The sequence below is a fragment of the Onychomys torridus genome, chromosome 3 (genome assembly GCF_903995425.1).
Source record: "Onychomys torridus chromosome 3, mOncTor1.1, whole genome shotgun sequence".
In the NCBI taxonomy this organism is placed as follows: Eukaryota; Metazoa; Chordata; class Mammalia; order Rodentia; family Cricetidae; genus Onychomys; species Onychomys torridus.
Genome location: NC_050445.1, coordinates 31,658,162 through 31,680,303, shown reverse-complemented (window position 1 = coordinate 31,680,303; position 22,142 = coordinate 31,658,162). Strand labels below are relative to the sequence as shown.

Sequence of the window (22,142 nt, the reverse complement as noted above, 5' to 3'; positions counted from 1 at the left end):
TTTTTCTTTTTTGAGACAGGGTCTGGCTATGTGGACTTGGCTGGCCTAGAGCTCATTATGTGTACAGGTTGATGTTAAACTCACAGAGATCCACCAGCAATGCCAATGTAGGCACCACCAGACCTAGCCCAGAAAAACACCATTTTGTGTAGTAAAAAACACCTTTTCTGCCAGGCGGTGGTGGCGCACGCCTTTAATCCCAGCACTCGGGAGGCAGAGCCAGGTGGATCTCTGTGAGTTCGAGGCCAGCCTGGTCTACAGAGTGAGTTCCAGGAAAGGTACAAAGAGAAACCCTGTCTCAAGAAACTAAAAAAAAAAAAAACCAAAACAAAAACAAAAACAAAAACAAATCAAAACAAACAAAGAAACAAACAAAAAATAAACCCACATACCTTTTCTTCCTTTTTGAGAAAGTATTCTGTCCTAGACTAGCCCAGATACAGCAGGGTTTATGGGTGCTGGGATGGTAGGCCTTTACCACCTTGCCTATTTTTGTTTGTGTTTTTAATTTTTATTTTCTGTATGGGTATTCTGCTTGTATGTACATCTGTATACTGTGGATGTACATGGTACCCACAGAGGCCAGAAGAGGGTGTTGGCTCCCCTGGAACTGAAGTTGAGGGTTGTTTACTGCCATGTGAGTTCTGGAAACAGAATCTGGATAGCCCTGGCTGGCCTGGAACTGGCTATGTAGATCAGACTGGCCTCCCACTACCTCCTGAATATTGAGATTAAAGGCATGCACAGCCATGATTGGCCTCAACTCACCTGGTTTTATGTTTTTCTAGAAATCGAACATGCTTAGTGCATGTTAGGCAGGCTTTCAACCAACTGAGCTACATCCGTAGCACCAGATTATAAGTAGTATATAGTAGTGCACACCTTTAATCCCAGCACTGTGAAGGCAGAATGAAGTGTTAGTCTTAACAATTAAAAGCCCAGAATCGGGTTGGGATTTAGCTCAGTGGTAGAGCTCTTGCCTAGCAAGCGCAAGGCCCTGGGTTCGATCCTCAGCTCAAAAAAAACAAACAAGCAAACAAATCCAGAATCAGCTATTAGGGTGATCAGAGAATCAGAGCAGCCAGCCACTAGAGACCTCTTACCTCTATGAAATCTCAGACCAAATGGGCATCCTCTCTATGAATCCTCAGACTGAATGAGATCCTGTTTCCACCTACTTTATATTCCTGTCTCCACCTCCCAATTATGCTTGGATTAAAGATGTAGCCCAGAGTGGCCTTGAACTCCTGATTTTTCTGCTTCCTCCCTAGTGCTGGGATTCAAGGTGTGTGCCACCACTGCCTAGCCTCTGTGATTAACTAGTGTCTAGCTCTGCGCTCTGATCTCCAGGCAAGTTTTATTTGTCAGAACACAAAATATCATCTGAGGCCAGCCTGGTCTATATAGTGAGCTCCAGATAGCCAGAGCTACATAGTAAGACCCTGCCTTAAAAAAAAAAAAAAAAAAACACAAAAATTATAATAAAATATTTTCAGAGAAACAATTGAGTTTGATGTTTGAAGTTATTTCCTATCCCATTGGATATGAGAGAAAGACATCATCTGTCTTGTCCTTGTTGGTCTTTATATAATTTTTGTCACACCATTGTATTATAAGTTTTGCATTGTCTGAGCTTCATATGAAGAGAAACAAATTGTTTTCTTCTCTCACTTGCTTTCCAGCACTGTCGTGCCTCACGTATGTCGACATAGTAGAAATTGATTTCTGCTGATTTGAATAGCTCTCTATTGTATGAGTGTATCTCATTTAGCTTCTCAGTTTCACTGTTGATGGATAGTTGAAATTTTCCAGGGTCATCTACTTAATTCTTCAAGAAATTTTGATGCTAAGTGTTGAGATTTTTATTCTAGATACCATTACGTGCTTAGTTTATTAATTGGCATTCATGGAATAGGTAAAAAATGCTTTCTAGTTATAATTTTCATGTCCTGAATACATCACTTATCAAAAATTGTAATGACTTATTGGGGGACTGGGGTATAGCTCAGGTAAAGGCTGGCTTAGTATGCCTGAGTCTCTTGAATTCAATCTACATTACAAAAAACAAGCAAAATCCTTTTGCTTAAGCAAAGAAAGAGTTAAGGTATTTCTGGGCCTATGACAGTGATAAAGTTTTAAGCACTTAAGTGTATGTTATTTCTAAGATGAAAATGCTGTAGGCTGATTTGAGCTGTCAAATATAAAATTATTACTTTCCTTTCTGTGTTGAACCCATATGGAGAAGGGTTTCTCAGTTTTCTCTTTCATTTGACCTTGAACTTAATTTTTGCTTGCACCATAAATTATAATTGCTAGCAACAACTAGGAGAGCAGGATGCCCACATCTTGTTGGTAGTCACCAAAGCAGATTGTGTGTTGTAGTATTTCAGAGTAGTGTCTTCTTTGGGTGTATCTTTCAACACCAGGAGTTAAACAGTAGTCTGAGAATGTCTCTCTCATTCTCTGGGTTATTTGTATTACAATTCATTCATAGCCAGGCGGTGGTGGTGCACGCCTGTAATCCCAGCACTCGGGAGGCAGAGGCAGGTGGATCTCTGTGAGTTCGAGGCCAACCTAGTCTACAGAGCTAGTCCAGCACAGGCTCCAAAGCTACAGAGAAACCCTGTCTCGAAAAACAAAACAAACAGACAAACAAACAAACAAACAAAAAAACCCAACTCATTCATAAAGCAAGTTAAACAGTAGTCTGGGCAATGTCTCTCTCATTCTCTGGGTTATTTATATTACAATTCATTCATAAAGCTTATTGGGCAGAACTTGGACTCATCCTTAAGAATGTGAAGGAAAACTGTTACTGGGGCAGCAGGCAAAAACTGGGATTCTACTTGGTGTAGCAGGAAACACAGTCATCCTAATTTTTCATCCAGTGTGCCTTTGACAAGTTGCGGCTGTAGAAGACGTTCCATGTTAGATAGCATTCAGATTGAAGTTCTGCTTATAGAGTAAGTTTTGTTAGGATATTTGGAAAAACAAAACCAAACCACTCCAACTGTATTCTCCCCCTCAGGACGATCGTTTAAGAGAACCACTGCAGAAATTGAAGCTGGCTGTTAGCAACGTCATGCCTGAACAGCTGTTTAAATACCAGGAAGACTGCCAGGCTCGCAGTCAAGCCAAGTGTGCCAAGTATGTACCTCTGCTATGGGCTGGCTTTAGAATTTGAGAATGACATTTAGTTGATGTTCTTTAATTTTTTTTTCTTTTTTTCTTTTTTTTTCCTGGAGCTGAGGACCAAACCCAGCTTGCTCTACCACTGAGCTAAATCCCCAACCCCGATGTTCTTTTACGTGGTTTCTCTGTGTAGCCCTGGCTGTCCTAGAACTCTCTTTGTAGATGAGGCTGGCCTCGAACTCACAGAGATCTACCTGCTTCTGCCTCTCGAGTGCTGGCATTAAAGGTGTGTGCCACCACTCCCCTTCTTAGTTGATGTTTGTATGCAGGTCTCATTCTCTAGAACCCTTGTGTACCATTGAAATGATTTAATGGAATGTTTTCTAAGTGATGTGTCACTTCCCACTCAAACTGCTTTGTTGTCAAAAGCAAAAGGCTTTGGTTATTGTATGGAGGTAAACAAAACAAGAGTCAAGGCAGGCAGAATGGGACACGCCTATAATAGCAATTGGGAGGTTTCAGCAGGGTGATCCAGGTTCTAGGCTAGCCTAGGCTTCATACTGAGGCTCTCTCTTTAAAAAAAAAAAAAAAAAAAAAAAAGGCTAAAAGCTAATGCTGGTTAGGCATTGCACATGTTGACCAATTTGACTCAGCTGAGGTTGGACACAAAGAGTTTGATCTAAAGGATGAGCATTTGTACCTCAGTAGTATAGTTCAGAGTCCTTATTTACTCATCCACTTTATTACTGGTTCCAAATTCACCATATTATGTGGAAATATGGCCCCCTGTTCTGTTTTGAATAAACATTTGGCTGAGCAACTGAAGTATTTAAGGACTCTAGGATTGTGAATTCACGGTTAAAACTTTGCTTCATAAAGTATTACTCATTTTTTAGGTTGCAAACAGATGAAGAAAGGGAAAAAAATGGATCTGAAGATGACGATGATGAGAAACCAGGGAAACGAGTCATAGGGCCACGAAAGAAATTCCACTGGGATGACACCATTAGGTGAGCTTTGTTAGTCTTCATTTGTAGACAAAGAGAAGAATCTGCAGGAACCCACTAGACTAAGTCAGAAGCAACCAAAGATAAGTGCCTTAAGAAAACATACTCGGGAATAGAATCTGGTATAATCGCCTCAGGGTGCTGGTGCTTTGGGCTTCATATAACATATTTTATCGGCTGTTCTAAGAGGAGTGAAGTCATTCTGGTTGCATCATGACCAGCATATGCTTTCCCTGTGTGAACTGTGTACTTACTCTATCCCAGGGAGACAGCTATCCCCTTCCATCTTTGCTTACTTAAAGAAAGGCACCAAAGGCCATTGTTTCATGGTGAGGGTTGATTGTAATGCAGTGTTAGAACTTACTTCTCTTACTGTCTGAATACTTCACTTAACATTCTTTACTGCCACCATATTTACATGCTTTAAAAATACCCATTTTGAACCGTATTTTCTTTAGTTTTACATTTCACATTTCTGTATCAACATATATTTTTAATTTGTTTAGAACTTTGTTATGTAACCTTGTTGAAATCAAATTGGGATGCTATGAATTAGAACCAAATAAAAGCCAGTCTGCTGAGGATTATCTTAAATCCTTCATGGAGACAGAAGTGAAGCCACTGTGGCCTAAGGGCTGGATGCAGGCAAGGTAAGAAATGTGCCTTCCTGGATTTTGTTGTATTTTCTTATTTTGCTGTTATTCAAGATATATTTACACACAAACACACATCACATTGATTTTGCTAAGAACTTACATGTTTGGGGAGTGTTGCATGGGAGAGGCTGGAGGGAGAAAAGGGAAGGGGGAAAATGATGATCTCAAATTATTTAAAGTGGGAACTGACATGTTCAACATTCTGTTAATGTATCAAGAGACCCTATCTCTAAACAAAGCCAACCTCTGTGTGTGTATGTGTGTGTGTGTGTGTGTGTGTGTGTGTGTGTGTGTGTGTGTGTGATTTCAGATCATCAGCACTTAACAAAACATGTGTTGTGGATCTAGAAATAAGATAGGTATATTCTTTTGTTTTGTTTTTAATTCAAACCATTTTTCCCTTTTTTGCTCTGAGTTCAGTAATAAGGGAAAAGGATGGGAGGTGATGGCTGTAACTTGAGGGATTATTAACAGATCAAAAAGAACCACATGCTGGATTTAGAGCAGAGATAGATGTGGTGGCACACATTTGTACCCTAGCGCTGATGACAGTATACAGAGGGTTGCAGGTTTGAAGCCAGTCTGTTTAGAGAATTCCCGATCCGCTTGGGCTATCTTGTGAAATCCATCTTAAACAAAATCACCAGTCATGGTAGTATATTCCTCTCATTTCAGCGCGTGGGAAGCATGGCAAGCAGATCTCTGTGTGTTCAAAGCCAGCCGGGCTTACCTAGACCAGTTCAGGCTGGCTTTGAACTCACAAAGATCTACTTGCCTCTGCTTCCTGAGTACTGGGATTAAAGTCATGTGCCACCATGCCTGGCTGGAGGATTTTAAGAGAATAAAAAGCAAACTTGGCTATCAATCTGTCAACCTTAAAGTAACAGAAACAACCTTTTCTGTTGATTTGTTAAAACATCTAAATACATAGAAACGATATAAAACTTTTCATGAAATACATTATTGAATAAAGTTGTTACTACTTTTTTTTTTTTTTTTTTTTTTGAGCTGAGGATTGAACCCAGGGGGCAAGCGCTCTACCACTGAGCTAAATCCCCAATCCACGTTGTTACTACTTTTGCTTAGTGAATAAGCAAAAATCAAATGGTTAATGCTTTTGAGTTCAAGGTCAGCCTGGGTTACAATACTAAGTTTGAAGCTAGTTTGAGTCACACAGCAAGATCTTGTATGCAAAAATAAAATAAAATAAAAAGTGAAGCGATTACCATGCTATAAAAAATAATTTTGTCTTTCTGATTTTTCTAGAATGCTTTTTAAGGAAAGCCGGAGTGTACATAATCATCTTACTTCTGCTCCGTGAGTAAATACTGACTCTAGATTTCTCCATAGGTTTTTTATTCATGTTATAGCTTTGGGTCCTCCCACCCCCACCCCACCTAACCCCCACCCCCAAGATAGGGTTTCTCTATGTAGCCCTGGCTGTCCTGGAACTCTGTAGACGAGGCAGGCCTGGAACTCAAAGATCCACCTGGTTCTGCCTCCCAAGTGCTGGGATTAAAGTTTGCACCACCATTGCCTGTCTTTTGTTATGGCTTTAAGAAACATAACCATTGCTTACTAAAATACTGGTTGACATAGGTAAGACTTAAGTATACTGTTAGGTCATCTCTGTGTTGCCCCCCTTTTTCTTTTTGTTTGTTTTGACTGCTGACTTTGGAAACAGTACCAAGATATTCTCCAAACCTTCCTAGTCTAGATTGGGGTTCTGCTGTAGGAGCCATCCAGTACGGAGCTCAGGCTTGCTCCTCTTGTTCTTACTGTCTACATGGGTAACTACATTGATGAGCTGGGCTTATAGGATACTTCCATGTACAGCCCTCCCCTGCCTTGAAACCTTCTAGTGTTCTTCTGTGGCACAACTGGCTCTAGAAAATATAAAGCAGGTTTCTAGATCTGTGAGATGGTTCTGTGGATAAAAGCACTTGCCATAAAAATCTGAATTGGAGCCCTAGAACCCATGGTAAAAGGAGAAAACCAACTCCTGAAAGTTGGGTCCTGACTCTATCTATGCCCCTGTACATATATACAGTTACAGTCACTCACAAATAAATCAATTTTAAAAAATGTTTATACCAGAAATCAAACACAGGTCCAGCATATTGCTAGGCAAGCACTCTTCTACTGAGCTACTTACCAAGCCCAATGAAACTTTCATTAAAGAATGAACCTTTATTCTCCTAATCATAGAAAGATGCCAGTGGTTGCTTTTAGGGGTCCATACTGATACTGGAATGCAGTTCAGTTGGTAGAGTCCTTGCCTACCATGCATAAGGCCCTTGGTTCTATCTCCAGCATTTTAAAAAAGTTATTGAAATATATAAAGTTAGTGAGTTATAGATAATTGGCTAAAGTACTTCAATGTACTTTTAATTCTGCTAAGATATCAGATTATCATTTTGGGGATGATATTATAAAATTCTTCCTCTTTATATATACAGTTAGGAGAAATGGATATTTTTAGTTTTACTATATCATCAGAGATTTGTTGTTGTTTCAGTTATTATTCTTCATTTTCTCTTTTAAGACAGAATCTTGCTTTGTTACCCAGTTTGGTCTTAAACTCCTGGCCTCCAAGTGATCCTGCCTCTCTACTTCTAAAGTAGGTCGGATCATGAGTGCTGCCGCTGTGCCTGGCTCCCTCAGTGCTGGGCATAGAGCCTAGGCCTTTATACATGCCAGACGAGCACTCTGCTCTTGAGCTACGTCCTACTCCTCTCCTCCGCTTTAGAAAGACTTCCATTGTTACTTCTACCTCTGTGCTTGGTTTAATAGTAGTAGTTGGGGTGTTGTTGTTGTTAACCAGGAAATAGCATAGGTAAATATGGCTGTCCTAATGATCTAATGGCTTCCTCCAAAAAGGCATGGAGACTACTGTTGCCTTCTGGAAACTGCACATTGACAGGTGTTTCATGCTGCTTCCCAAATGGTCAAAGTTTTTTGGTTTTTGTAGCCCTGGCTGGCCTGGAACTCATTTTGTAGACCAGGGTGACCTCAAACTCATGAAGGTTCCTTCTTGCCTTTTAATTTATTAATTTTTTATTATTTCTAACAATTTTTGATTTTGCAATTAAAAATAATTTTCAATAAAACCTTAAAAAATTTTTTTCTTAAGCAAAATGTCATTAATAACCCATTGCCCTGATTTGAGTATGATTTGAGCTATTTCCCTACAAATGATTGAGTTCTTATCAATCTGTTGAAATAAGTCTCCTTAGGTTAACTTGTTTGAAGTCATTTTATGTTTTATGTGTTTATATATAGTTTTTATTTTTTCCTATCTATATTTCTTATTTTAGTAATTATTTGGCCTTCTAGTCACTCTGATTAAAGAAGTATGGCTGACTATCCATGTGCAAGATGACTCATTTCTTTCTTCAAAGAGCTTTCCAAATAGTGGAAAAAATTAGGGTAGTCTGCTTTAATTCATAACATGTAACTGCTTCTGAAGTGACCTTCGTTTTCATCTTTTTTCTTAGAGCAAAGAAAAAGGTGATTCCTGCATCAAAACCCAAAGTCAAGGTAAGAGTCCAGCAAATCTGTAGTTGGTCCTAGTTGCTGAGTGTTGGGGTAGATTCTTAAGAGAAGAGGACATGTGATGTTTAGCAAAGATTAACAGGTGCTATGCTAAATTGCTTGTTTTCAACTTCATAAAAGCCCGTTTGAGAAGTAGATTGTTGTGGAGCTGTAAGGATTTACATTCATTAGTTCTACATAGAAATATTGGATAAAATGTAGCAAATGTTCTTTAAAAACATAATTGAGGGGTTTGGGATTTAGCTCAGTGGTAGAGCGCTTGCCTAGCAAGCACAAGGCCCTGGGTTCAGTCTGGAAAAAAAACAAAACAAAACAAAAATCAAAACCATAATTGAATTTGCTGGGCATGGTTGCATATGATTTTAATCCTAGCACTCAGGAGGCAGAGGCAGGCAGACATCTGAGTTTGAGGCCAGACTGGTCGAGTTTCATCATATCCAGGGCTACATAGATAAACCCTGTCCTAAAAAAACATAGCTAAAATTATTAATACAAAAGAGAAATTCTAGAGTCCAAGAGGACCTACCACATTGATGGTCTGTTGCTGAGGCCTTCATTGCCCTTGGCGGGACTACCCATCGCATTATGGTTTCTTTTCACTGTCTTCTCAGAACATAACAGGTAGGGGTTTCTGGGGATAGTACGTCAGAAACAGAAAAGAAGCCTGGGAAAAGCAGGGCCCTAAAAGAATGATGTCTTTAGTTAATGACAGGGAGGGGAAGCATCTACCTACCAGCAGAGAAAATTTTCTCTGTTGACCAAGGGTTCTAGATTGGAGAAAGACAGTCCTGCCTGAAAATGTCCCCTTTGTTAGGAGTTTAATTTGCATTACTTGCACAAGGTGGCAGAGTGATTTACTGATTCAGCAGTGACCCAGGGCAGCAGGCAAAAGCAGAGTCTGTGCCATGTAATGTTCCACATCCTAGGCTTACCTATTTATAGCACAAGTCTAACATACAAACTGTAGGTAGATCTCAGACAAAGCATATACTCAGCATGCCAGAGGCCCTGGGCATAATCCCAGCACCACAAAAAGCCCCAGACAACAACAGACAAAAGCAAAACCCATGAGCTTACTGTCTGCTGTCTGAAATATAGTCTAGGTAAGTGGATTTATTAGTACAGGTTAGCGTCAGTGGACATCACAAACAATTAAATCCACCACAAATAGGTGGTAGATTTGTTAGTTTAGAACATAAAGTATCTAAGCATTCATGGTGGTATGTTCGTGGTAGTACATATCTGTAATCCCAGCTCTCTGGAGGCAGAGGCAGAAGAACTGCAGCAAGTTTCAGGCCAGTCTCAAACATACTCAGGGATACATAGAACCTGTCTCAACCTGTTCCTACCCCCAAGAAAAAGAAACATAAGATAATCTTAACAGTGCTTAGGAAAAGCTGGATTGTGAGCCTTCCTCCATTCTTTCTATTCTTTAGCCAAGAACGAGTCTTCCTTCACTGCTAAAATTAATATTTGAGGTGGAAAAGGTAATAAAAATATCCCTAAAAGCAGACATAGTTTGGTTATGACTATAGCTCATTTGATTAGTGCTTGCCTAGCATACGTGAAACCCTCACATCACATAAAGCAGTCATTATAGTACAAGACTATAATCCCAGCACTCAAGAGATAGAGGCAGGAGGATCAGGAGTTCAAGCAAAGATTGAATTATCAGCATGATCCTTTGCTTGATAAGGAGTTGGAGGTTAACCTGGGATATATGAGACTCTGCCTCCCCCAAAATATAATTAAAATAGAAACCTTGTGATGGTAATACCTTTACTATTTCTGCCCCTACGTCAGTCCTATATTCTTTCTAGTGATGGAGTTTTGGTAATAGTGTACTTGGATTGTCAGCATGTGCAAGCATACGAGCCATGTGTTACCCTCTCGTTTTAGCCAACAGTGTGACTCTAACGGGATCATGCCCATGCTTCTATAGGTAGTGAGGTTTTCAAGATTGAGTTCTTAGACTAAAAGTTTGGGACAAGTGCTATAGAAGTGAGAGTGTAACAGCATTCTTAACAGCTTACTTACTGTAACACCGTAGGAGGTGATGGTAAAGACCCTTCCTGTTCGTTCTTTCCCCACTATGCTGAAGGTAAGTGATGTGGCTGCATATACACATCAGTATATAAGACTCTGGGTTTGGGACTCTTTCTTTCTAAGGAACTAATAGAGCCTCTGAAATGATGTATGGGTCTGTGTAGTAGTTTTGTCTTTATCTTACACATGAAGTTAGTCCAGTACTTTTACTACCAACAAATAAATGGTTGCTCTTTAACTTGCTAATGTTTTTCTTTTACTCTTTGAATATTTTTAACTATAATTCTCTTAACTCTTCTTTGAATTTGAAGAAAGTTAATTTAACAGACAATATTCACCTAGACATTTAGCACTTCAATTACTAATATCTTTAATTTTCTTAGGACAGAACCTGACTCAGTTGGAGACACTAAAGCTTATTTGATAAATTACAAATAATGAGTAGAAATATGATTTAAATATGGTTGAATAATTCACTAGTTTTCCTGTGTACTAGTGGTAAGTAGCTATAGAAATCCAAGGAAGCAAGGAACAAGAGTCAGCCTCCCTGCAAACCTTATTAGACAAGAGGTGAAGGCCTTTCCGAGGAGAATAAAAGCTCTGAGAAGCTGGGGTTGAAGTAGGTTCTGAATGTTTGGTGAAGTGGAGTACATGAGTGACGTCTCCCTCAGTCAGTGCACTTCAGCCCCATTTTGAGGTCCTGGTAAGATGACTTGAAAGGCCATGGTAACGAAGTGTGTCACACCTTATGAGGAGAGCTGGTTAGAGCACTTGTCTCTCAACACTATTTTGGTTTTGGCAGTCTTCTCAAGGTTTCTAGCTTTTAAAAAAAAGAGATCCAGTACAGTGGTACATGCCTTTAGTACCAGCACTTAGGAGGCAGAGGCAGATGGATTTTTGTGAGTTCAAATCCAGCCTGGTCTATATAGGGAATTCCAGGACAGACAGGGCTATACACAGACCTGTGTGAAAATAAACAAAATAGCCAAAAAATATTTTTAGTCATCATAAGAATGTCTTAATCTTGTAAAAACTAAGTTTAAAATTTGTAATTAACTCTATTTTTTCCAATATAATGCTACTTATGCTAGGAATGTAGCCCAAAAAAAGACGCAAAGGCTCCTGTATCTTTGGTGGCTTCAGTTGGTGGTCCATCCACGAGCTCCAGCACATCCATCATTGCCTCAGCCAGCTCTAGCTCAGCACCAGCCCAAGAAACCATCTGCCTCGATGACTCCCTGGATGAAGACCTTTCTGTCCACTCGTCTTCACTGGATCTTGTATCTGAAGCTTTAGCTGTCATCAACAATGGGAACAAGGGCCCCTGGGTTGGCTCAAGGCTAAATGTGCCAGCTGCAAAGCCTCGTCCAGGGCTGAGAGAAGAAAAGCTAGCGAGCATCATGAGCAAGCTACCGCTGGCTGCTCCCAAACAACTGGATGCTGCTCAGACTGCACACTCGCCAAGTCTCATTGCTGGTCACACGGGGCCAGTACCAAAGAAACCCCAGGATTTAGCTCATACTGGCATTTCTTCAGGCCTTATTGCTGGTTCTTCAATTCAGAACCCTAAAGTTTCCTTAGAACCTTTGCCAGCCAGGCTACTCCAGCAAGGATTGCAAAGGTCAAGCCAGATACATGCTTCTTCCTCTTCACAGACTCATGTCTCCTCCTCCCAAGCCCAAGTTGCTGCCTCCTCTCAGGCTCTGGGAACATCAGAGGCCCAAGATGCTTCTCCGTTAACACAAGCAACAAAGGTGCACCAGCACTCAACTGTCCAGCAGAACTATGTGTCTCCATTACAAGCCACCATTAGTAAATCACAGACCAACCCAGTTGTGAAATTAAGTAATAACCCCCAACTTTCCTGTTCGTCCCAACTACTCAAGACTTCAGATAAGCCACTGATGTATCGCCTCCCTTTGTCTACCCCATCACCTGGAAATGGTTCTCAGGGGCCCCATCCCCTGGTTTCTAGGACAGCACCGAGCACCACTACCTCCAGTAACTATTTAGCCAAGGCTATGGTGTCACAAGTCTCCACGCAGGGTTTCAAATCTCCCTTCTCAATGGCTGCATCTCCCAAACTTGCCGCATCTCCCAAACCTGCCACATCTCCCAAACCTTTGCCCTCACCTAAGCCTTCTGCCTCACCCAAGCCCTCTCTGTCAGCTAAGCCTTCAGTATCAACTAAACTTATTTCTAAATCCAACCCAACTCCCAAGCCTGCTGTATGCCCAACTTCTTCCAGTCCAAACACACTAGTCGCTCAGAGTAGTCACTCCCCCAGTAACAACCCTGTCCATAAACCGCCCAGTGGAATGAACATCAGCAGACAGTCTCCCACTCTGAATTTGTTGCCCTCAAATCGCACTTCTGGCCTTCCATCGACAAAAACTCTTCAGGCCCCTTCTAAACTAACAAACTCATCATCCACTGGAACTGTTGGGAAGAACAGCTTGAGTGGAATTACGATGAATGTACCTGCCAGCAGAGGTAGCAACCTTAACTCAAGTGGAGCTAATAGGACTAGTCTATCTGGGGGAACAGGAAGTGGAACACAGGGTGCTACTAAACCGTTGTCTACTCCACATAGACCAGCCTCTGCCTCAGGGTCTTCAGTGGTAACAGCCAGTGTGCAGGTATGTATGAACTGTGCATCCATGTGATAAATGTAAGATTAAGCAAGCTTTCTGAGTCACCTTGGTGACTTTTCATGTGACATATACAATTTGTTTATACTAGGCTGATAACAGCTATGACCATGGAATGTTCTCAATGTTGATATCATAGTGCTGGGTGAGAATTTCATTGGAATGTGTGTTTTTTATTTTTTCAACCAAGTATCCTATTAGGCTGTGTGTGTGGTACCATATACCTATAATCCTAGCACATGGAAAGGTGAAGCAGGAAGAACTCACGTTGAAGGCCAGACTGGGCTACATACAGGGAATTCTAAGCTAGACTGGGCTGAATAACAGAGTCTTACCAAAAATAAAAAAGTAAAATGTTAGAAGGTAGGATGGGGTGTTAGCTCAGTGACAGTCTCACTAGCATGTGTGATACCGCAGGTTCAATCTCCAGTATCAGGAAAAGATTCACATTTACCTTAACATTTGTTTTGAAAAACAAAACTTGAATGTATATTTAAAACTTTATTTCTTAGCCAGACATTCTGGTGCACTCCCAGCTCTTGAGAGGTAGAGGCCTGATGATCAGTTCAGAGTTATCCTTGGTTACACAGCAAGTTCAAGGCCAGTATAGGCTATGTGACACCCTGTTGAGGGAAGAAACTCTCCACAGACTCTGTCTTATTAGAAACAAGAACAAAGTATTAGTGTAGAAATTAACACATTCAATTGTCTCCCTACCTTTTCTTCTATCCTTTTTGTTTGTGGGGGCATGATGTGCATGTTGTGTGCAGTGCTTAAAGAAGGCTAGAGAGGGCAACTGATTCCCTGGAGCTGGAGTTACAGGTAGGTTGTCAGCCCCTGACTTGGGTGCATGAACCAACCTCTGGTCCTAGGAAAGAGCAGCAAGTGTTCTTAACCATTGAGCCAGCTGTTTTGTTTATCTAATCAAATTTATACATTTGTATTTTCTTTAAGCAGTTATCTGCTCCAAATTAACTTTTTAGTTATTCATGTATAATTCTGTCCACGTAATGTTGGAATACCTATATACCACATTTTCCCAGTTTGTTAAGTTTTACTTTAAACTTGCCTCTCAATTAGCCAAGTACTCTTTGCTAGAAGGGACATAGACGGTTTTTTACTTTACAGTTGCCTTTGCGCACTTAATCACTGCTTCCTATGTTGTAACATTTACATGAGCGTAGACTTCCTGGCTCACTAACTTAGTACTTCAGGTTATAGAAAAGTCCGAGGCTATGCTGGTTATTTTATTATCCTTTCTAAGTAATGTGTTTTGTCTGAAATGGCTGGAAAATTTACCTTTAAATCCCAATATTCTTAGACTAGAGCCCTGTTTATCTTATCATTAATTTTGTACTTAGAACATAATGAGCCTCATACCTGAATTTTTTTAAAATAACAAACATTTTAATTTTAGACAAAAAAGGGGAAATGTGGTGATACTGTATTCCTCAAAATATTGTACACCCTAATAAACTTATCTGGGGTCAGAGAACAGAACAACCACTAGATAAACATAGAGGCCAGAAAATGGTGGCACACACACCTTTAATCCTAGCATTCTGGAGGCAGAGATCCATGTGAGTTCAAAGCCACACTAGAAACAGCCAGGCATGGTGACACACGCCTTTAATCTCAGGCAGTGATGGCAGGAAGCAGAAAGGTATATAAGGCGTGAGGACCATGAACTAGAGCCTAGTTAAGCTTTTATGCTTTTGAGCAGCAGTTCAGCTGAGATCCATTAGAATAAGGACTCAGAGGCTTCCAGTCTGAGGAAACAGGATCCGTTGAGGAATTGGCAAGGTGAGGTAGCTGTGGCTTGTTCTGATTCTCTGATCTTCCAGCATTCACCCCAATACCTGGCCCTGGGTTTGTTTTTATTAGTAAGACCTGATTCAGTGCTTTGCTTAGACAGTGGACATTTGTCTATAGGCTGGACTGGTCAGGAGCCTGCTGCACTCCTACCTGACCCTGAAGCTGAGACCCCCAGCCTCTGCTGCCACACCTCACTTAGCTTAGGGTTATTTTGAGAACCTTTTTTTTAAAGACAGGATCTCACTCTGTAGCCCAGGCTAGCTTCAGACTTGTAGCTTCAGCTCTTATTGCAGCTATTTGTAGAGGTTCCATGCAATTTAGTATAGTGTAAGAAGTTACCATTCTTCCCCTCACAGGAGTTCAGGATTGCATACTAATGGAGAACAAGTTCACTTTACTGACTCTTCAGTGCTTGAAATCCATAGTGATGTTTTATCTCTGCTAAAAACTTTTTTTCATCATAAGGAAATAAAGCTGAGTGGGTGTTCTTCACCTGCAGCCCAGCACTGAGGCAGGAGGATCACTTACTTGAGCCCTAAGTTCAAGACCAGCCTAGACAAGCTAGTGAGACCTTATCTCAAAGAGAAGGGAAAGACAAAGGGAGAGGTAACAGCAAAGCTCAGATACACTGATCCTGGGGATTCTCTGTGAAAATCATCCTTATAGACAAAATTAACCTTTAATCAAAAGAAAAAAGAAATGGAATTCTAACAAAAGTGGTAGTTCTAGTCCTATACCCTCCTTACTATCCACGCTTATGTTCTTTCTGAGACAAGACCTTCAGCAGTCACTACTTCCCATGTGCTGGGGTTATAGGCATGCACCACCATGCCCAGCTAGCAAGAATAATGACAACCAGGTGTGGTGTGGCTCACCTTTAATCCCAGACAGAGGCAGGTGGATCTCTGGGAGTTTGAGTCCAGCCTGGTCTTCATAGTGAGTTCCAGACTAGTCAAGGATACATAGTGAGACCCTGTCTCAAAAAAGAAGAATGAACAAATGAATGACAAACTCTTAATTTTATGAATGTTACCATTGTGTTATCGTGTGACTTTCATTATGAAAATAGGAAGTATAGTTCTCATGTAGCTGTACCATTTTGCTGAAGTAGTGATCAGATTTTGGTTAAATCTCCATGACATAAGTATTGTCTTTGTTCCACTATCAGAGTTGTGACTTCATTTACTTTCTTATTCTAAAATGTTAGGGGAGTTTTCTATACTTAAAAATTGGATTTGTGTTGTGTTTTTTACTTCATTGCTTTCAAGTGTCTGATTAAATTGTCCTTCACCTTTTTCACCTCTTAAATCTATGTGGCCATCTTGTATTTGATTATTCTTTATCCTAAAAGAAGCCATTCATTGTCTTAAGAATAATTGATCTGTCAGCAAGAAAGCTGCATGACAAAATATGTGTTGATGACGAGTTCCTTCCTGGTACTCTTCCATTCCCAGGTCGATGTATGACTTGGAAACCCCAAGGTTCCTGCCTTCTTTGATCTGTTTTTCTCTGTCTTACTGGATGACTCAAGAAAAAGTCAATAGTTGATTAATGTCACATCGCCTCTGCCGTTGGGTAGTTGTTTCCATATGAAATAGCATCTCTGAAGTCTTCTCAGCTCCTTTTGTGGCCTCTAGATGTGTATTGAACCCACGTGCTTTAAAGCAGATGTTCCTCCATGAGGAAGTACATTTGGGGTCTGTTCTTGTGAAGCTGGCACCTCCTGTCTACAAGGCATCTGCAGTGCTATCCACAGTGCAGTGGAAAAGATGAGTCATCTAACAAAGGTTGAAAGTTAAAATATTCCTGAGTACAAATTATTATCTCTGTCTGCTTTCCTTCCAGAACGTTCTTCCTCTTTCTTGCCCTTCAGCTTACTGACTTTGTATGATCCTGTGTTTGCCACTTTATGATTCTAAAAGCCATCACCCAGTCAGCAGACTGGGTACTATGTGCCAGGCTCTCATCTATGTGCTGGGGACCCAGGGTTAATAACATACTGTTCCTGCTCTCGTAGAGCATATCCTCTAGATAAGCTAAACACCAGTATTATTTAAAAAAGAAAGAAGCATGCGCTATGAAAAAAATGTTGAAAGTTGATTATTGCTAACATAAGGGACCTCAAAAGGCCTGTTAAAGGAAATACTATTTGATTTGAGCAGAGAGTTGAAAGAATGGGGCACAGCCTATAGAGAAGACAGGAGATTGGTATGGACTAGGGACACAGTATAGAAATGCTGAGTGAAAGAGCCTGAGATGAAAGCCTGTGTGGCCAAACTGTGGGGATAACCTACACTGATGGGGACTGTAAGGGTTTGGGGGTTCCTTACAAAGAAGGGAAGTTGTTGGAAAGTCTTAACCAGGAGAACAGTAGGGCTGCATTTCAGAATGGTATTGCAGGTGACTGGGAAACAGCTGTTTCTCCCAACAGAGTAAGTAGCTGTATAGGATCAAGTGCCTGCCTGAGAAAAGCAGTTTCCGTTCATATTTCTTCTCAAAATGGAGAAAGCATAGAAAAACGTGTCTGATTATGGACACTGTATTCTGCTCATCTAGCTAATATTGACAGCTTTTCTGTGCTCCCAAATGTTATAAACAGTGGGATTTTCTACTTCTGAAAGTACCTCTTCGAGAGAACTCCTAAATGTCAATGTAGCATTGAGGTCACCTAGCATTCTAATTTAGTCATAAACAAAATTGGATTTGGAAAATTCTTAGGAAGTGTGAAACATTACTTATAGCATATTTTTTTAATTGCTGTTATTTTAAAAATAGGAACTTGTCCTAATTTATCTTTTCCACTTGTTGTAATGCTTCACTTAGACTTTTGTAGAAAGGCTTTAAAAGGTTCAACTCATTTCCATTAGTCACTGTTTTCACTGAGAGCCATTTGGACACAGCTTTAGAGACTACAATAGACTTACCTTTAAAATAAAGGAACCATTCTTGCTTGCTTTTTTTTTTCAAGACAGGATTTCTGTGTGTACCTTTGCGCCTTTCCTGGCTCACGTGGTAGCCCAGGCTGGCCTCGAACTCACAGAGATCCACCTGCCTCCCCAATGCTGGGATTAAAGGCATGCACCACCGCTGCCCGGTGCTTACTTCTTTTTTTTTTTTAAGATTTGTTTATTTAATGTATATGAGTGCTCTATCGACTTTATGCCAGAGGAGGGCATCCATTCACACTAGAGGTGGCTGTGAGTCACTGTGTGGTTGTAGGAATTGACCTCAGGACCTCTAGAAGAGCAGCCAGTGTGCTTAACTGCTGAGCCATGTCTCCAGCCCCCATTCTTGCTTGCTTTTTTCAGGGGGGGAGGGGAAGGAAGGTTGAGACAGGTTTTCTCCATGTAGTTTTGGTGCCTGTCCTGGATCTCGCTTTGTAGACCAGGCTGAACTCAGAGATCGTTTGGCTCTGCCAGAGTGCTGGGATTAAAGGAGTGAACTGCCCGGCTTCTTGCTTACCTTTAAACTGATACAGGATCCTTTTTATCCTAGTCACTTTAAAACAGTTTTGTTTCTAACTGGGTATTTTTTCCTTTTTTGCAGTAAGCTTGATTTTTTTTTTTTTTTAAAGATTTATTATATACACAGAAGAGAGCACCATATCTCATTACAGATGGTTGTGAGCCACCATGTGGTTGCTGGGAATTGAACTCAGGACCTCTGGAAGAGCAGTCGGTGCTCTTAACCTCTGAGCCATCTCTCCAGCCCATAAGCTTAATTTTTTTTTTATTGAGGTGCACCCACGAACTGGCCAGCAGCTGCCTCATAATTCCTGTTAAAGAGAACAAGTCTGAATCCATTTCTTGGGATTGGTCAGTTAGATTAGTCCATCCCAAGTATCCTCCATCCATGTGGCTAAAGACTATTCCCCTTCTTTTGTCCAATCTATGGGCCCTGGTGGATAAAGGCAATCTTTTGCATGGCAAGACAATGTCAGGGTGTTTCCTATGATAGGGAGCCTTTTATTTCTCCGTCAGGATGCATTTAGGTTCCCTTTGCATAAGTTGAAAACAATACAACAAAACTGTTAGCCACAGGACAATCATGGTGCAAATTTCAACAGCAGGAACACAAAGTTATGTTAGACAGTCAAACCTTAGAAAGTTTGTTCTTTAACAGTCTTTTTTCTGTGACTTTCCACCTTTGGGGGCTGGGCTCCTCTTTCGTGGGTTTCTCAGGTTCTTTCTTGAGGTGTGAAGAACTTTTATAAATTCAAGTTCCATTTGCTTTTGGGATACCATCTTACAAGGACTCCAATTTGCAGTAGGCTCAATAAGGAAGGGAATGGCTCAGTTGCCTTTAGCCTACTGGCTGTGGGTAGGTTAGGACTTCTGTTGGTCTTTTCTGTATCAAATACACAGACTGCAAGCCCAGTGACACTTTGAGATCTTTGGCAGCAGTTAACTCTGCAGCTCACACATGATTGAGCCTGTATGATAATGAGTATTCAGAGACGGGTAATGCCTGGGGGGCGCTCACCAACCTAAGACAGAGCACCTGTGTGGCCTGGGCAGGTGTCTCCATGATGGGTAAGGTGACCTGGGTGTTTTTTCTTAAATGTATCTACTGTGTATCATAAGTGACATAGTAAAGAAAAAGGCTGGCAACTCTTCAAAATGTCACTTAACATAACCTGTTGAGGATTACTGCTTAGGTGTAAAGAGAATGTTGGGTGAAGAAGAAACTCCTTCAGTGTATTAGATTAAGGTTGCAGCCCCAGGCTCCTAGAAAAAAAGTGTTTGCTGATGGGCAGGGGTGGGTACCATGATTCCAGTTTTGGACATGGCAGGTCAGTTGAGTGTTGGAAACCCAAGTGGTGTTACTCACGAAACTCTGATTCACAGGATTAAAATTGAGGTGACAGATCAGAACTGAGCTCATAAATATCAATGATAACATAGGAGATGAGCAAAGGTTGGAAATGGAGTAGTGGAACCAAAATAAGATGTCTTCTGGAGAGTGACCTCACTTTTTGTTCAGCAGTGGTATGGACCCTGGGGTGTATAATACTATGCAGTGTACCACAAATGTATGGGAAAGTTACGTATATTTTCTTACATCTTAAGAAATGAAACCTTTAGCCCTTACCATGCATGGTGGCATCTGAGACATACTTAAGAGGCTGAGGCTGGAAGGCTTGTATTTCAGCGTTTGTTTGTGTTACATAATGAGTTCATGCCAGCCTGAGCTAAACAATGAGATGCTGTTTGAAAAACAAATAAAATATCAAACCTTAATTAATGAAGTATTTTGGTAGAAATAACTCACAAAACCAACAATATCTAATATGTATTATTAACTTTAAAAAAAGCTTTTTGGAAGTTCTAACTGGCCTGAAACTTGCTATGTAGACCAGACTGGCCTCGGAACTCACAAAGATCCTCCTGACTCTACCTCCCGAGTGCTGGAAATTAAAGGCGTGTGACACTAGCCATCTCTCCAGTTTCTAAATTTTAATAAATTAATAAATAAAAATAAATTCTATTTTCCTGACCACAATTAAAACTATAAAATTTTTAACTAAGGAAGCATTACAGGCAACAAAAGAAAACTCCCAGTGGCAGGACTATAGTGTGTAATGTTTGCTTCTAAGAAAGTTGGATGTATTAAATAAATGTTTGATAATGATAAGTGCCCATTGTGAAGAAATGCCAGAAGTAGAAAAATCACTGAATTGTTGTGTAGAAAGTCTTGGGAAGAATTGACTTAGCTCAAAGAGTATATTTTAAGTCGTTTCCCCTGTAAGCTCACCAGCATTAGCAGATTTCTGATTCATCACTCAGGGCCTCAAAGCTCACATAAAGGAGTAAGAAAACACTTTATACTTAGGAAGTCTGATTTCAGAAAAGCGGTATAATGGAAACCAGCTTTTAGCAATTCTGGAGGAACTATAGATAGGAAGAAATGGAGGCTTTCATTCAGTAGGTTTGATTTTTAAAAAGGGATACATATAATATTGATTATTGCTGGGGGATGGAAAAGATCCAGAAATAACAGTGGAGTTGTAGAAAGAAAGAATGGTGTCTGGGGGAGGTGCAATGCTGCTTCCAGTCGGAGCCCTTTAGAGTATAGGTTGGGCAGTTATCAGCTCTGGGGAAGCACAGGGAAGAAAGACCAAGGATGAAGAGCTTTCAGGTGCTGTGATGAAGGAGCAGTAGACGGGATGGCAGCTGTAGGCCCTGCCAGGAAAGAGCCTGAAGAGTCCCAGTGGGGTTGACTCCCACATGATTCATGTCTGTGGTTTGGAAGGAGAAGTAGAGAAAGGGCAATGTAAGTTTTGGACTTCGAGGCTTACAGGCAAGAATGGGCATTGAACAGCTAAGACGCAGACTGCAGTGCTGACAGAAGAGCTGTGTATACAAAAATTTCCAATGTCATTTGCAGATTTTCAGAACCATTATTAGTAACTCTCTGGATTATATTTTCACCTCAGTGTTACTTTTTCTCATTTGTTAGAACAGATAAAGACACAGTCTTGCATCCATGAAGATGTTAAATCAATTTAGGTGCAATGCTTTATTTCTTATCTATTTTGACCCCTGGTTTCTACACAGTCCACAGCAGGAGCATCATTATTGGCTAATGCCTCACCTCTGACTCTCATGACATCACCTTTGTCTGTAACAAATCAAACTGTGACTCCTTTTGGGATGCTGGGTGGCCTTGTTCCAGTGACCATGCCCTTCCAGTTTCCCTTGGAGCTACTTGGCTTTGGAACGGACACAGCTGGAGTGACAACCACCTCGGGATCTACCTCAGCCGCTTTCCATCACAGCCTAACTCAGAGTAAGTGGAGCTCTGTTTCAAATGAACGCAGGGACCATCCACACCACATGTCTGTTGTAATGAAGTATGTAGGAGAAAGTCAATGTGGGGGATGTCTTAGCATGCTCATGGCTATATTTACATAAGTCAACTTTCAAAATATGTGTGGTAGTGTTAAAAAGCTCTTGGTGCCAGGGCTTACATTGGCACTAGAGAAGAAGACTAAGGGGCTCACATCAGAAAGATCACCACAAGTCTGTTTTCCTCTCAGATTTACTGAAGAGTTTACAACCGGGAAGTCAGCATGCAGCAACACTTTCCCACTCACCTCTGCCTACACACTTACAGCAAGCGTTTAATGGTAAGCAAGCCGCTCGATTCTATCATTCTAACTGTATAGAGATGCTGACTCAATATCCTTCAAACAGTAGGAATGGGATGACAAAACACTGGATCCTCAGTGGCAACAAACACATTGAAGAGAAAGAAAAAGGGTAAATGAGATATGCTAG

At 40.8% G+C, this 22,142-nt stretch overlaps 1 protein-coding gene across 5 annotated transcripts in view; it reads left to right on the top strand.

The window, feature by feature from the left end:
- Ubn2 (ubinuclein 2) overlaps positions 1-22,142 on the top strand; it is an 86,827-nt gene that overhangs the window by 38,776 nt on the left and 25,909 nt on the right. For 3 of the 5 annotated variants that reach the window (XM_036180279.1, XM_036180278.1, XM_036180282.1), the window contains exons 9-17: positions 3,029-3,147; positions 4,029-4,142; positions 4,646-4,789; positions 6,062-6,112; positions 8,293-8,335; positions 10,401-10,451; positions 11,488-13,035; positions 21,420-21,651; positions 21,902-21,991. In XM_036180279.1, the coding sequence (XP_036036172.1) occupies positions 3,029-3,147; positions 4,029-4,142; positions 4,646-4,789; positions 6,062-6,112; positions 8,293-8,335; positions 10,401-10,451; positions 11,488-13,035; positions 21,420-21,651; positions 21,902-21,991 (2,392 nt within the window). The remainder of the gene's footprint in view (positions 1-3,028; positions 3,148-4,028; positions 4,143-4,645; positions 4,790-6,061; positions 6,113-8,292; positions 8,336-10,400; positions 10,452-11,487; positions 13,036-21,419; positions 21,652-21,901; positions 21,992-22,142) is intronic. The other 2 variants (XM_036180280.1, XM_036180281.1) reach the window with 2 other exon arrangements.